This window comes from Strix uralensis, chromosome 2 (assembly GCF_047716275.1).
Source record: "Strix uralensis isolate ZFMK-TIS-50842 chromosome 2, bStrUra1, whole genome shotgun sequence".
NCBI classification, from domain to species: domain Eukaryota; kingdom Metazoa; phylum Chordata; class Aves; order Strigiformes; family Strigidae; genus Strix; species Strix uralensis.
Window position 1 is genome coordinate 76277489 of NC_133973.1, and position 15463 is coordinate 76292951.

Genomic DNA, 15463 nt, shown 5'->3' on the forward strand with positions numbered 1-15463 from the left:
AATACTAAACAAGCCCTACAGAGAACTGAAGGTCTCTGTACTTTACCATACTTGGTAGAAGTTAGTAGGAGCTCTTTTACATTTAGAAACTATCAAACAAATCACCAAGACCTAATCTACACTTTTAAAGCAAAATTCAGTAATACTAATGATTTACAAAACACTGCTGTAAACTGGCTGTCCAGGTTGAGAATTTGCTTAAAAAGTGATGATCTTTTATAAAAGTGGTATCAAAAGGAATAGTTTTTGCCCAGTAAACACTGTACATGAACTCTCTGCAACTACAAGGGCCAAATCCTACCCAGTTCACCTCAGCCCTTCATCCTTTTAGAGGAGGCTAACGTTTCATACAAAACTTATTTGTATGGACTTGGACTTTCAAACAATGAAACAATAAGAAATGAAGTAAAATATTAAATGAGAAAACAAAAAAAGCAAGAAGGGGGACTAAAATGTAATGTAAAAACCCACGTATGACTGGCAGCATTCAGTGATTTTCCGTCTTAATCCACAGGAGCTACAAATAAATTCTACAATCATTCAGCAAGACAGGTGAGGTGGAGGGAAGTCTGAGCTTAACACATTGTTTCTCTCACAACTTAATCCAACATGAGTGCTGCAACCAGTGGGTACCTCTGAACGCCACTTTTGCAGACAAATTCTTTGGACATGGTCACATAACTCCAAGTCTAGAAACATGACATTTACATTCAGAACATCAACAATTATGGCACCTCAGATTATATAAGGACTTACTATACCGTATGATTTTCCGTGACATTTTACAAGGGCTTACATTGTCTCATGAATGGGTCGCTAAGCAACATAACTTCAAGCACAAAACTTTTGAGACAGGCATAGTGAAGGGAATAAGGAAAACAACACTAACTAAACTGATTTTCCTTCTCTCGGCATCTAGAAATAATCCAAGTTGCTTTCAAAATTTCATTTAAATTTGAAGTTAAGGAAGCAACAGATTGCATGCGATTTTTAACATCTCACCTCAGAACGCAAATGAATGGGCATAACATTTTGGCTTAATTTAAAAATCTCAAAACAGAGAACTTATCACGTCTAATCTAGGTCTTTATGAGTAAATGTGCTAAAATTTCTTTTTCATCATTTAAGATCCCTCCTGTTTAAGTTCTGGACACAAAATGACATGAAAAATACATGAGAAATCGGGATAATTTATTATTTATCAAAAATTCATTAGAATATTTACAAAGCTTAAGTCATAAAAAACCATGCACACACAGTCTCTTTTAAGACTTTTTTTCTTTAAGACTTCTTTTTTCTTCCTCTCTTACTCTGCAATTTCTTTTTTCTGCCCTCAAACACAGGTTTGGCAGTCACCATGACTACATTTCCCAGTTCTTCATCCTCACCACTTGAGCTGCTGCACCCCTTTTTCTCTTTATGGTCTGCTGTCTCCCTTGCAGAGACATTTTTCTTTTTGCTTTTGCCTAAATCTCTGCTTTCCAATTCCTCTACTGAGGAGTCACTAGAAGTTTCTGAAAGATGCAAATTCCCAATAAAACCACCTCCATATAAATGTTCTTTTCCGGAATCTGAATGTTTTCTTCTCTTTCTACTTTGGACTTCTGTTGCCACAGCTTGATTTCCACAGCCTGCAGCACCTTCCCCTTTCCTTTCCTCACGCTGTTTAAGTTCAATCTCCGTAACAGCAGTGGCCTCCTGAATTTCATCAGCTGCTTCTTTTTCCTTTCTCTTCAGACAAGTCACAGCTCTGCGTAGTCTCTGACTTTTAATAGCTTGTTTTTCATACTGTGCTAGTCTGAAGAATGAATCAATTCGAAGCTGAGTCTATCAAAAATAAAAAATAAAAACAACTTTGGATGCTTTTGTGATGGGAATTCAGTTATCTCAGCTATACTATAAAGCATCCCAAATTAAAGCAAGACAAAGCACTAATGAAATTAATATGCATGCAAATAGGTCTGAACAATAAGATGCATTATTATATACATACCTATACCTTATTATAAATTATGCAACAAGAACTTTCAAAGAAACTAAATAATAAGCAAACCAAACTCCAGTGAAATTATATAAACATTGTGCTGCTGCTGCTTAGACATATGTTGCTAATTTCAACCCTAATACACAGAATCTTTGTAGTGCTCTCAAGTATGTCCTTACGAACACACCCTTAGCTTCAAGCTGTTAAAACAACAGAATGTTTACTAAGCAAATTTTGTAAGTGCACTTTACATTTGCCTACGCTAGTGCAACAAAATGCGGTCATTTGACTCAAGTTCATTGTAACACATGCTGCTACAGTATAACCATTTAAGAGTAGAACTAGAAGTAGTCACACACAATGGGTCTGTGTTATTCAACCACAGCCAGGCTTGCTGTATAGAATAAATTAGTCCTCTGTACTCTCCCTAAAATTGTCTGAGACAGACGCTTCCAAAGAATGTTCCAGTCAACCTGAAAGTGTACGGATTTAACTACAGGTCTTGATACCTTTCACTCCTTCGAGTGACAGAGAGACCCCAGAACACTGGTTTAGACTACCTATCTATTTTGCTTATGGCAAAAGGAGAAAATAATCTGACCTTGGGTGATCAGTTTTACAACATTCACAGTATCACAGCATGCACCACTACTGACTTTTAAGTTTTATTAAAGTTGACAGAACATTTATTTGGAAATTAAAGTAATATTATTAATAGGCACTTGCTCAATGGTTCACTCTGAGCTCCTCTTCAAAGGATATGGATGATACCAAACGGTCAGTCTCACTTCACCAAAATGTCAGGAGCATTTTCATAAATCATTTTTAGAGACAGCACGCTGTCTTTTAAAAGTACTAAAGGTGCTTGAGGTACCTGTAGTTTCAGTTACATCCAAAACAAACAGCAGCCTGGACTTGAGAGAGGTGCTTGATAGATAACAAAATTTGAAACCACAGCACACCCAAAACATACAGAAATGAAGTCTAGAGAATTTAATTACTTTTAAAAATATATATATATATAAAGATTTTAAAAAAGGCCAAATCCCAGTTTCTGAGAAATGTATTTTAGATTAAAGCCCTGCTGTTCATTTTAAAATGCTTCTCTTAAAATTTTCCAGTTACCCTTAAACTATACAGAGTTTTATACTCTACCTGCTGCAAGTTCAGCTGTTTCATCACAGGCAAAAGGATTTCATCTATCTTTGTTCTAGTCCAGCCAAAGTGATTCTGACAGAATGTGCAGAAAATTAAGGAACTTTACAAAATAGCTATTACTAGTATTTTGTAAACACCTAAAATGAAAATTCCTCAAATAAAAAAATGCCTGGAGGAAAGTGACTCCAATGCTTTTTCTACTACAAAAACAGAGAAAATACTGTTATTATAGCTGAGTTATGTGCATGGTTCCAGTATTGTGCTGTGTATCTTAATCATGCTGTTACATCTCTATTAGTTACAGAACTTTTTCTCTAATATCAACATTTCCAAAAGCATGTCTCAGTGAAGACAACTCATTTTGGCTATACAGTACTGCCATAAGACAAAACACCTATAAATAAACCTATAAATAAACCTTATTTTTACACTTGCACACACTGGAAATTTTATTTACTGCTTAAAACACTTATTAGCTCTGCATGCATTGCCACCTACTTTTCAACAATTCACTGCAAGAAATAGATATTACAAGAAATGCAGTGAATAACTAGGGATAAAGCACAGGCTGAATCACCATTTCTGACTAGGTTTTGAAACTTATTTGTGAAAGATTGGTAAACATACATCAGGAGTGTGCAAACAATCCCCACTCTAAGTCTAGAAATAAGCACAGCACAGTTACAGAAACATAACAACACAAACTAGTCAGTCCAGCCACGAGACTGACTCTGCACGGGAAGTGAAGCAGCCCACTCAGGAGGGCAGAGCAGCCCCGAGTGCCACAGATGCATGGCTGCATTCCTTTCCATTCCAGAGCTGGCATCATTGTAGGAGAGCACATGCAGACGGGGCAGGGGGCCCCTCACACTAATGAGATGTTAAGAACTTGACACTTCGTTATTGACTCAATTAAGCTTTATGAATTTTAATCTGAGTACTTTTAGCTAACACGTCCTGCCATATTGTATCACATAATCACAGAATCATCCAGGTTGGAAAGGACCTTGAAGATCATCTAGCCCAATCGTTAACCTAGCACTGACAGTTCCCAACTACACCAGATCCCTAAGCGCTATGTTGACCCTGAAAAATTTAAATAGGAGTTGTAAAAGGATATTCTCTGATCTGCTCCACATCAGGCTTCCCCCAGGTGAATGAACCCCTTGTCTCATCCACCACAGGCTTCAGGTATGCTTCTGCCACTGCTGGATTTGGGAAACCTGAAGAAAGCTGTAGCTCCCGCAGTTTCTTCTTGACTTTGGTATCATGTGGATTAGGTCTCAATTTCTTATTCTTCTGAGCCTCATTCCACCACTCACTGAAAAACAGAGGAAAGTATTCCTTTGCCTCCATAAAACATAATTTGGAATATCAAGAGCTACCATCCTAATTTCAATAGCCTTAATCTCCATACTTCAGTTACTACATGAGATGAGGTAGGAAATTTGCAACTAAAAAATGGCCAAAGGGACATATAATCTGAAAGTAGAATAGACAATACACAGTAAATGCAGCCATTGCAAGCCACAGTAGCAAATATCACCTGGATGCCCCATAAGCTGCTAAACAGAAGGCCCTAAATTCAGCCTCACTTGGGGAGGATGTTAGTTTTTGGAGGTTTTTTGGTAGGCAAGGTAAAAAAAAAAAAAAAATAAAAAAAATAAAGACTTCTAATCATTCTCGCCATTGCCAATACAACTGGCTTGGCCCTCTTCAAATCTTGTTCTTCCCCACTGCCTACCTGTCTGTCTCTTTACAGGTCATCCCTTCCTCACTCATCAAGCCTCTTTTCTCTACGACCATGCTACAGCACATTCTCACAAACTCAGGGAGAATAAACTGCCACTCCATTACGGATCCAGCTCTGCAATGAACTCAAAGGCAGTCACACAGCTCTACACCTGTTCTATTGTCTTCATTAGTCTCCCTGTAATTGCTGTATCAACATGTCACCTTATTTACCTGCCATCTCAAATAGTGATATAAGAGAGTCACATATTTTACAGTTAACTTAAGTCTCCTTAATGATGGTAGTCATATGTTTTGTTGTATGCTTACGCAGCAGCAAAGTACATTCACTAATATTCATATTATGGAGAAACAGAAAAGCAAAATATAACGAGGCATACGCAAATTTTAAGAGAGGTTCCAAGCCATGCCCAGGAAATTCATTTAAAATCTCCATCGCTGTCACAAAGCCAACATTTGGGATGCCCTCAGTGTAGTCACTTCCAAGCAAGTATGCCAAATTAATTAGCTTGCTTCGATCCAACCCTGTAAAATAAAGTGCATAAACCAAATAAAACCAGTGGATTCAGCATCTTTTCTCTTACAAATTAAAAAATATATTATCTGAAAGGCAAATAACAGAAGGAACACAAAGGCATTAACTCTGTAAAATTACATTTAATTCAACATCAGAATTTGCTAAATTATATTCTGGAGCAGTGTCAATACGCTACTGCTAGCTCAAGCACCAGTAGTTGTGCTAACCTGGCAAATACATCCTGCCAGAATTAAAATGTTACAACGTCAAGACCGTTGGGAAATTCTGGGTTCCTAAGAGCTGTTATTTTACCTGTATTTTTCCAGTTACTGTGCGGTTCTCATCTAATGCTGACCTGAATTTAATAACCCCCAAACCAGAAATAAAAACATTCAGTTTGAATTCTAGTCCATAATATCAATGCCTCTGCTTCTTAAAAGTGTTCCCAAACTGGAAGCCTTTTGCTCTGTGCTAGTGCAGTTACTAACTAGATCAAAAGAGCCTGTGAAACAGACATAAAAAAAGGAATAACTCAGCTGACCACTTCTACTTAGTGCACTATAAGATGTGAGACAACCAGACTGATTTTCAGTGACTAGCTGCAGGAGTTTAGATTTTAAAAAATAGAAAAATAATAAAAAATGTAAAAATTCAGTGGAGAAAAGGAGGGATGTGTTTCTAAGCGCACAAAGCAAGACCATCGGCATGCTAGTCAGGATATCCAGCAACTGTCAAGAAAGATTTGTGCAACACGTGGAAAAGAAGCACAAGACTGCAGAGGAATGTGACATGAAGCCCGATGGTGACTATTTTTCCCCAATAAATAAATAAACAAAGGCTCTGGTTTATTACATTAATAACAGCTAAAAATCACACACATGCTTTTACAGCCATCCTTCCCAACTAAGCTACAGTAGCATACTTAAGTAGGTACAAGTAGGGGAAAAAAATATTTCATTCAATTTGCCGGGAGAAGAAACCAAAGACATATTTTTCACCACACAGAAATATGAAATTTTACATGCTGAAGACATTAAAATATTATTTCAAAGTCTATTGCCTCTCTCAACTTTGAAAACATCAAAACTAATTTTAAGAGTTCTGCTTAAACAAGGCATAATAAAAAGTAAAAAATGGCTCATATTTTCCTTAATACACTATGCGACACTGAAGTTTAGCACTTCAACATAATTAGCAACAATTTGATTAGACTGGTACAAGAGCAATCTGAAAGAAGAAAAAGCTGTATTAACTAAATGAAAAACCTTTTACAGATCCTCTTTTAATACTTTGTGTCAGTATGTCCAAAATTAACTCTCATTTCCACAAGACTATAAATCTGATGACATCAGAATATACTTTTCCCACCATGTCAGAAAAGTCATGCTGACGTTTACCCAGAAACTGGTACCATAGTTCATACTGCCAGCCTTGATGACCACACTAAGCCAGTGTATTAAACGCAGGTGTCTGCAAATTCAGGGTGTTCATCACACAGTAAAAATAGCAACCTAACTGAATGTCTGTAGAGAGTCTCCAAAGAACAGGCATTGTAGTAATAGACACGCAAAATTCTGTAGAAAATAAAACTTCAAAAAGAGACATGGCATACTGTCTTATTGAAGACTGTATTTAACAAATCAGTACCTGAGGCTTACCTAGCTGGTTTTGAAAATCAACATACTGATAATATTCCACGTATTTGTTTTGACTGAAGAAATTTTTATAAACATGTCGAGCGCCAAATAACCAAACATCACTATCATCAGTGATTGTCCCAGAGGTCTGATCAGTAAGGTCCAGGATAGCACACTGTGCCTCTGCCTCCATCGGAGCTTCAACATACGGAATGCCAAACAGACGGAGAAGCTCCTGTAGGATGGAGAGAAAACAGTTAATATTTCACCTGAAAAATGAACTTCTACTATACTTCTGCTTGACTTGGAACTACTAGATTCACACTTGGGAAGTATTTAATATTTCACAGCAAATCTTAATTTCCCCTAAAAAGTACCAACCACAGTTAAGTCAAGGGGGAAATCCCACTTACTCATCTCAGGCAGATAGCATAATTTTATTATTATTTTATAATAACAGTTATTTAATCTTGAATTCCATCGATTTTATCTCAATATTTTCAATATTTTAAATCAAGCAGACTGAAGAAAACAAGCTCCTAAGAGGAAAAAAGGTGACCTATAATTAAGCAAAATTACTAACAGCTTTTGAGAAAATGTTTGACTGGGGTGGAGGGGAAGGACCACATCAGGCTGTATCAATCAAATCAAAATGATTCAACAAATACTACCTGGCTCTCCAAGAACATCTGTCCTGTTACAGAAGCAGCAACACGTTCCTGCTGCTGTTTTTGAGCCTGAAGTGTATTCTGCTCAGCAGAAAGGTCATTTTCTAATTCTTCTAGTTCTTCCTAAAAATAAAACAAGCCATTAATTACTTCAGCAATTCAGGTATATTTAAGTAAAGCACTAAGTCTCCAGCTATAATTATTCTAGTAGTATATGCTTCATTAATTCACACTTGGAAGTTGTCATAGCTTCTCTAATGCAGTAAATTATAAGACCAGAGATAGGCCTATTCATCAGAGTGCTAAAACCTTAAAGTTTCCCTCTGATTTCAGGGAGAATATGGTTAACCATCATCTTTAAATAAAAATCAGTTCCCATGGAATTAGATACATATCTGAGAAAGCAATTAAACAGTAAGAAGCTGACCAATAGTTTTCCTTAAAAACTGCTTGGGAACAGAGCACTTCATTACTAGCTCAAAACAAGTTACCACGAGTTACCAAATTGATGTCTTGCCACTCATCTGCTGCATCTTCACCATAATTTTCTCTTTCAACATTCTGATCGTTTGCCAGCTGCACTTCATCAGACTCCTTCAGCAAGTCCTGTGTGACAATATCATGTTTGTCTGCCTCCACTTCTGGAATTGCTGTTTCAACACACAGTTTTTCAGCATACTTAGAAGGAAACTCAGTCTTATTACTGACTTCAGTATCCACTTCAATAAAGCTTCCTGTTAAAGGAAAATAAAGAATTCAACTTCCTGCTGCTTCTTTGAAAGGAAGTATTCGTATGCATTTTTAACTTGGGCAGTGATTTATTTTTTTCTATCTGCAGTAAATAGATATAAGGTTTGTGAAATTACAGAAACCAAGTGGTTGACCATTAATACACCAGTTAAGTTCAGTGTACACAACAGCGTGCTTTCCTGACTCTCTGTATTGTATACTCAGGTTTCCATGACAAAACATAACACCAAGGGGAAAAACATAGCTCAGATTTTCTTCCCACCTCCTACATACGTAGGAATAGATGTATTTTAAAGTATTTTTTACTAGGAGAAAAGGTTAACTGACTACAAATACAATAAGGTCCTATTTTCTTAGCTTTTTACACAATTGAAAAAACACATACCGTCAGAGTCACTGTCTTCAGAGTGTGATATTCCTTCTCTTTCCTCCTCAGGACCTTTTGCTTCTGGAAAAAATCTAATATCCTTTTGTACCTCAGATACATTCTCTTCTGTTTGCAAAAGTGCTTCCTCTATATTTTCAGCAATTTTCAAGTATTCCTCATTTTTAGAAAGGTCTGTTGTTTCAGCATGAATCAAAGCCACTATACTAGTTTGTACAGGGGAACAGCTTGGCTTCTGCGGGCACAAGTTTATATCCTTATCTCCCAAAGAATTTAAGTCCATTTTGGAACCATTTTCTTCTTGGTCTAAATCTTCTTTGCCTTTTCTAGTATTGTCAATACAAGAATAATTTTCAGCTCTAGATATACTGGTATCCTTGGGTGTAATATGATTTTTTTCTGACTCCTGACACTTTTTTTCAAATTCAAGGTCTTGCATAATCACTTGGTTTGAGGAATGAATTGTAGATGTAGGTATTGTTTTTCCCTCCTTAACTTCAGGAATCTGATCTTCCTCATCTGAGCTACTAAGCAGAAAATCCTTCACTTCTGATCTTTCTGGTAGCACTCCATCAGTTCTAACAGTAACCACTTCCTCCCTTTTGTCATCATCCCTCAGAGCTTGCTGAATTGCCTGCAGTGTTCTTGGAGACACGCTGCCTCCCTCTGTTACATACTGGTCCACGTTCAATTGTCCTGTGTCTTCATCCACCACTTCTTCTTCTGAGCTGCTTTCTACCAAAGCTGCCTGGATAGCAAGCAAAGTCCGAGGAGAGGGTGGTGCTGTCACCACATTGTTATCTTTCTCTGTTTGCAATTTGTCAGATGTAACTAGCTTTGCATTAGTGGGAGATTCATTGATTTTATTTGATTTAGTAAATTCAAGCATTTTTGATGAGGGTCCTGCAGTAGCTTCCAAGTCTCTACTTGTGGCTTCTTTTGCTTGAATACCTGAAAGAAAGGTTTTTTGTTGATTTTTTTTTTCAGTAAAAAAACTGCTTTATACTAACATTCCATTTTACATAATGAGCATCATTATATAAAGATTAATAAACCAGTTTTCTGCACATCTATAGATCACAGTTAATTACATATAACAGTAATACACATTTCATACAAAGTACTGCCTTCACGCACCTGTACACAATATTCAGGTTTTTCTTAAAACTGACAGCTGCAGACTGCACACACCAAATAAGGTTTTGCAAAATCAAGACCTGACATACCCTTTATTAGGATATAGTGAGAAGAATCTTCAGAGACTACCCTCCTAGATTCCACTTCTTTCACAAAACCACCTTCATTTTCATATTGTGTTTGGATTTCACCTGAGTGCTGCTGATTCAATTCTTTTTGTACATTTTCTATGCACCGATTGAGGTTGCTTTTCTTAAGCAAACCCCTAAGCTGGTACTGGGAAAAGTCATTGGACTCCTTTAAAAAAAAAAAAAAAAACAAACAAAAAAAACAACAAAACAACCAAGTCAATTTAAATAAAATGCCACTAGCTGCACCTTTAAGCAAGTTCATTTACCATGCTCTGGAGAGCCTTTTAAGAGTTTCCTTTAAGCAGATAACATTTGTCTTTGACTGACTGCTGCACTCCCAAGTGACAGCAACACTAGACCAGTAACACACAACAATTCTAAATGGCGCCATTAAGTAGTTCTGAATGCTGGCTAAACACAATGAGATCTCAATGATGTGACCAACAAAACTTAGCTGGCTAATGGAGCTGGTCCCATCTTAAAAATAGTGCAATTGTAACAGAATCCACAGGTGGATGGTTTTAAGATGACAGTTCTTAGTTTACACCTGAACACAATCTACAATTTAATCTGACATATATTGTACTTTTAAAATCTAACTGCTCTGAAAAGCTATTGTAGAAGTGGCACTATAGGATACCCCATTTCTCCCTGAATGGCTTCAGTAACACATCTGCTTAAGTTACAAAAGCCTCTTCCCAGCTGCCAGCTCCCCTAACGACCTGAGGGTTTGGAATCCAAGCTGTGTTCATTCTGCCTGGCTTGTCCACACCAGTAGTATGTTCTTACAGTTGAAATTTTGGGCTAACACTGATGAGGCATGAGACACTGCATGATTTTTTTCCATTCTTGCCAAACTGAATTAGCTCTGCCAATTTTAGTGGAAATCAAGAGATAGTGCTCTGAACAGACACATGGGAGGGCTCTGTTCAGAGTTGTTATTTCACTTTTTTTTTCCCCCCTCAATGTAACATATCATATTAAATAAGCTTGGGGGTAAAGCTCTCCAGATGTGCTACTCATATGTAGTCTTTATCTGCATTTATGGCAATAGCTCTATTTCGATGACTTGTAAACAATTTTAAATATTACCTCTGGCATCACTTCAAATAATGTTCTTTTTCGCTTTGTAAATTCTTTCATATCAGTCAAGATCTCATGTTTTATTTCTGGAGGCAGCTTGTTGAAATCTTCTGATTCAATATCTACAGAATGAGGATTTTCACATAATTCTTCCTATAAAAATGGAAAACAACATAAACATGTATTTTATGTTACAGCACAGCAAGAACAATAAAATATTTAGAACATCATTCCAAACAACAAAAAAACCAACACCCCACAAAATCTTTGTTGCTATTTCTTATACCATGAAGAAAACAGTTAAGAAAAAAAAAGGTAACTACTACCTACTAAAATAACGTACATAATTACTGATGTACACTATATGGAGAAACTTGGTTTTACACTTTTTACAAAAAAATGTTTAGTATAAATCATAGAAGCAGGTCCTATAGCCTCAGCTAGTCTGATTTTATCCTTCCAAAGAGGTTCTCCTTCTGAATGCGAAGTACTTCAGAGATAAACAGTATTTCCAAGAGGTTGGTTTTTGGGTTTTGGTTTGTTTTTTTTTTTTTTTTTTTTCACTTTGATGAAAGCAGAGATAATTTCATTATACATTATGAGTACTTATGTTATATATTTCTTTTCTCCTCTTTCCATGAGATCGGCACACCAGAAGGGAATACAGAATTTATCTGTGAAAACTCAAGAAGCAAAGTGCTTCAACATCAATTCATATTTGGAGAAGCAAGGGAATTTAGTTAAATACGTTGTCTTGTATGTACATACACATGCACAAATGCATACATTTCACTTATCATTAGAAAAAAATATTTATTCTACACATGTCCAGAGAAAGTAGTCAAAAGAAAAAAAAAAGATACCATAAGAAATTCCTATTCTGATGTATTCTAGTGGAGAAAATTACATTTGTATTTCCTCCTTAGTAGGAATTCATAGAATACTTAAAATTAACTTTTTGCTTGATAAATAATGCTATAGTAAGGCCTATACCACCAAACGCTTTTTAAAAAATGTTTTTGTTTGTCTTTTAAGCATAGCACATGAATGATAGGATTGTTCTCAGTAACAGGGCAATTAGGACGCACTTACCTGCAACATCTTTCTTTGACTCATTCTCACTTCCCATTCTTTTTCATCTTCTTCCTCTGAGCTAAAAAACACAAACAGAAAAAAAAAAAAGATGTAGATATTTACCTAGGAAAATAAAAGTTCCTATTTCAAGCAAAAGGACATTAGTCATCCCTTCACTGATAAGTACACAAATTCACACACAACATCAAAGTAGACACACATATATATGCATACACATACAAACACACATACACATATATATAAATACACACACAAGTCGAAAAGATCTGAACAGAAAGCAAGAAGGCAGACTTATCTCAGTTAAAACTAAATTGAGGCAACTGTTGCCGTTTAAATCATTACCTGATTCTTATTTGGGCAGCATTTAAAGTACATAAGAGTATATATAAGATGTGCAAAAAGTAATCGAATGGATAGCTTCACATTCCCACTTAGTGTTGTATAAGAAGATGTCACAAGTTTGACGAGTACAATCAAAGCCCTACTTCTGCTGAACACACCTACACTACTGAATGAGGGGACGCAAACTGGAATCAAGCTGCCACACATCAGCTACCCAAGCTCAAACAATCAGCTCCATTTAGTCATATGGGTATGGCCACAGAGACCGAGGTAGCACTTTCATCCTTACACATGAATCCAGTGTAGAAATTTAATTTGCGGGCTGAAAGCTTCTTCTGTTACTTTCCCCATAAATAACTGCAAGGCTTCTGTATTCAGAGCTATAAACTAAACTCCCCAAAAACAAACTGAAATAAAATATAAAGAAATAAACTTTATATATTATGGAGTCTCATGGGTCAAAAGCCTTTCAGCAGTGTCAAAAAGTGCAGTTTATACGGTTATCTGAGTTTAATATAGCCATCTAAGCTATTTTTCTTAATTCTACCTACCTGTTCTTCTCTTCATCCTCTAAAGAGGGCAATACATATATATCATCAATCTCTTCTCGTCGAACTTGGGTAATACTGGGCAAAGCTTCATTGCTTAGGGAAACAAAAAAAAGAAAACACAACAGTAATTAATACAATTTTTGTGTAATAGCTACATAAAAACTTACCTGCCACGTATAAACAAGGAGAAAATATTTTTTATTCTTGCCTTTTGCCTGTAAGCACAGTTTTGATAACTTGTCTCTTCAAAAGTGTTTTTAAGAGTTTCTCTGTAGTTTTCCTGGAATCACTGATGGCAAATTCCTTTCTTTGTCTTCTCTTAGCCTGTGAAAATAAGATTAACACCAATAAGATTTTGCTGAATGCTGAGGATACATATCCAGTGAATTAGTGTTATAACCCTGTATGCTGAATCTACGAGCAACTCCTAACCCATCCTACATCAATGGGGACATAGCCTTCAGATCCTCTAAATCTCTATATTCATTTCCTCTGTGGGACCTGGGAACAGTTTTCAGCTTCTGGGTACAGACGCTTGCAAGAGTTACATTCAAATCCAATGCGGAGCAAAACCCAGGCTTATGCTATCACCCACCCCTCTGCAATCTGGTTTCTACACAAACCAAACCTGAATATATCAAAAGGGAGCTGCTGCACACTCCAACAGCTAACCCAGACTGGGACTACAAAGAACACCTGCACAGCAGTGCACTTCAAGCTCCCCCATCCTCGTGACTCAGAATCATAAGCAGAGTAAGAAGGGAATTGAAAATGGATACTTACTATCAGTGGGCATACATCCTATTCTGCATTGCAATGACTCGGCAAAGGTACTTACCAAGGTTTGTCTCTTCAGAAGCGGTGCCTCTCCATCAAAAACAAAGACAGGTCGAATTCGGAAAAACAGTAACTTGCAGAGTCGATGAAACAGAGTGAGGAGGTGAGCATTTTGTATGGAGTTACCACCACGATCCCTGGCTCCCTTTATTGCTTGGTTCAACCAAATACTGATATCTTAAAGAACCGTTAAGAGGAAAAAATGTGCTGTCTTACACATATACCATACTAATAGTTTCTATAAAGTGCACATATTTGACTGAGTGGCTTTTGCCCACTGTTCCAGGCTTGGCTTACCAAAGCCAAGGTTATCCAAATACTTGTGAACTTCAGAAAATAAATTCTTGCCCCTATCACCCTGGTCAAAAAGCAGAGTTGAAACAACTGTGCAGCAAGCAGCAACTCCGCCGTTATTTTCACAAATAAATGAAGGGTACCTTCTTTCCACATCTTTGTAGCATTTAACCAAGTATAATTATAGGAAAGTTGATGTGAAAGTATTTCAACTTTTTAATCTTAAGAGTCCTACTGAGAGCAGCTCATTTATTTATAAAGCACAAAATCCTATAGCCTGACACTTGTGTAAGGCACCTATTAAAAAATTCTTCTTTTTAAAAGATTAAAAAAAGTAGAGCTTAGTATTCCACATATTACAAAGCATAAAATCTACTTATCAAAATGTTGTCACGATTTAAAATTTTTTCAAAAGCTAATCATGTAGAAACAAGAGAGTTAAAATAATCTCCCTCACAAATTTGGTTCCTCAGCTTTAGTTTTAAAGGATACCAACAGCAAGAATTTTTCCTTCTAGTGTTTCTGGGTTTATAGGTCTCCCGGCGCTTTCAAGAAGTTTCCAAAGTCCTTGAACTCCCATTGTCCTTCCTTAGCTACTTTAAGAGAATCTTGAGGAGGAACAAAAGGAGGAATAACCCAAGGATTATACGATCTACGTATGCTTTATTAAAGCGAACGCGTTATTACTGCAAACAGAAATACGGCGGCGTGCTGGACTCGGGAGGGGCGGGCGCCCCGCCGCCCCGGCAACCGCTCGGGCCGGTTCCGCACGATTCCCCCAGCCCGCGATACGTGAAAAGCCTTTCAAAAACCCAGCGCAGAGTTACAGCTGCTCACCCGCCGGCCGGCCGGCCATCAGCCGGGCAGCTCCAGGGGAGCCTCGCCCCCCCCCCTCTGCAGAGACCGACACGGTCCCGGACAACCGTTCCCTGCCCCGGAGACACGCTGAGGCGCGGCGGACCGGCCCGAAGGGACAGGCGCGGGGGCAGGGGCAGGCGGGTGCCCGCTGGAGGGCGCGGCGGGGCTCACCTGCGGCGGGGCCGGGGGTCGCAGCCCGGGGCGGGGGGCGGAGCCCGGCGCGGGGCCGGGGAAGGGCCGCCTCAAGCGGAGAAGCCCCTCGCAGTCCCGCGGCCACCCCGCGC

The 15463-nt window shown here is 37.8% G+C and overlaps 1 protein-coding gene across 1 annotated transcript; it reads right to left on the reverse strand.

Moving 5' to 3' along the window:
* Positions 1–1170: 1170 nt before the first annotated feature.
* ERCC5 (ERCC excision repair 5, endonuclease) lies at positions 1171–15458 on the reverse strand. The gene is made up of 16 exons (XM_074859315.1): positions 15351–15458; positions 14814–14929; positions 14029–14204; positions 13399–13514; positions 13191–13283; positions 12295–12355; positions 11212–11355; positions 10078–10285; positions 8852–9802; positions 8218–8450; positions 7720–7839; positions 7070–7283; positions 5275–5419; positions 4261–4463; positions 3140–3222; positions 1171–1827 (listed from the first exon to the last, which is right to left on the reverse strand). The coding sequence occupies exons 2-16, from the start codon at positions 14899–14901 to the stop codon at positions 1282–1284; spliced, it is 3381 nt and encodes a 1126-aa protein (XP_074715416.1). The 5' UTR covers positions 14902–14929; positions 15351–15458; the 3' UTR covers positions 1171–1281.
* Between the last annotated feature and the right edge of the window lie 5 nt (positions 15459–15463).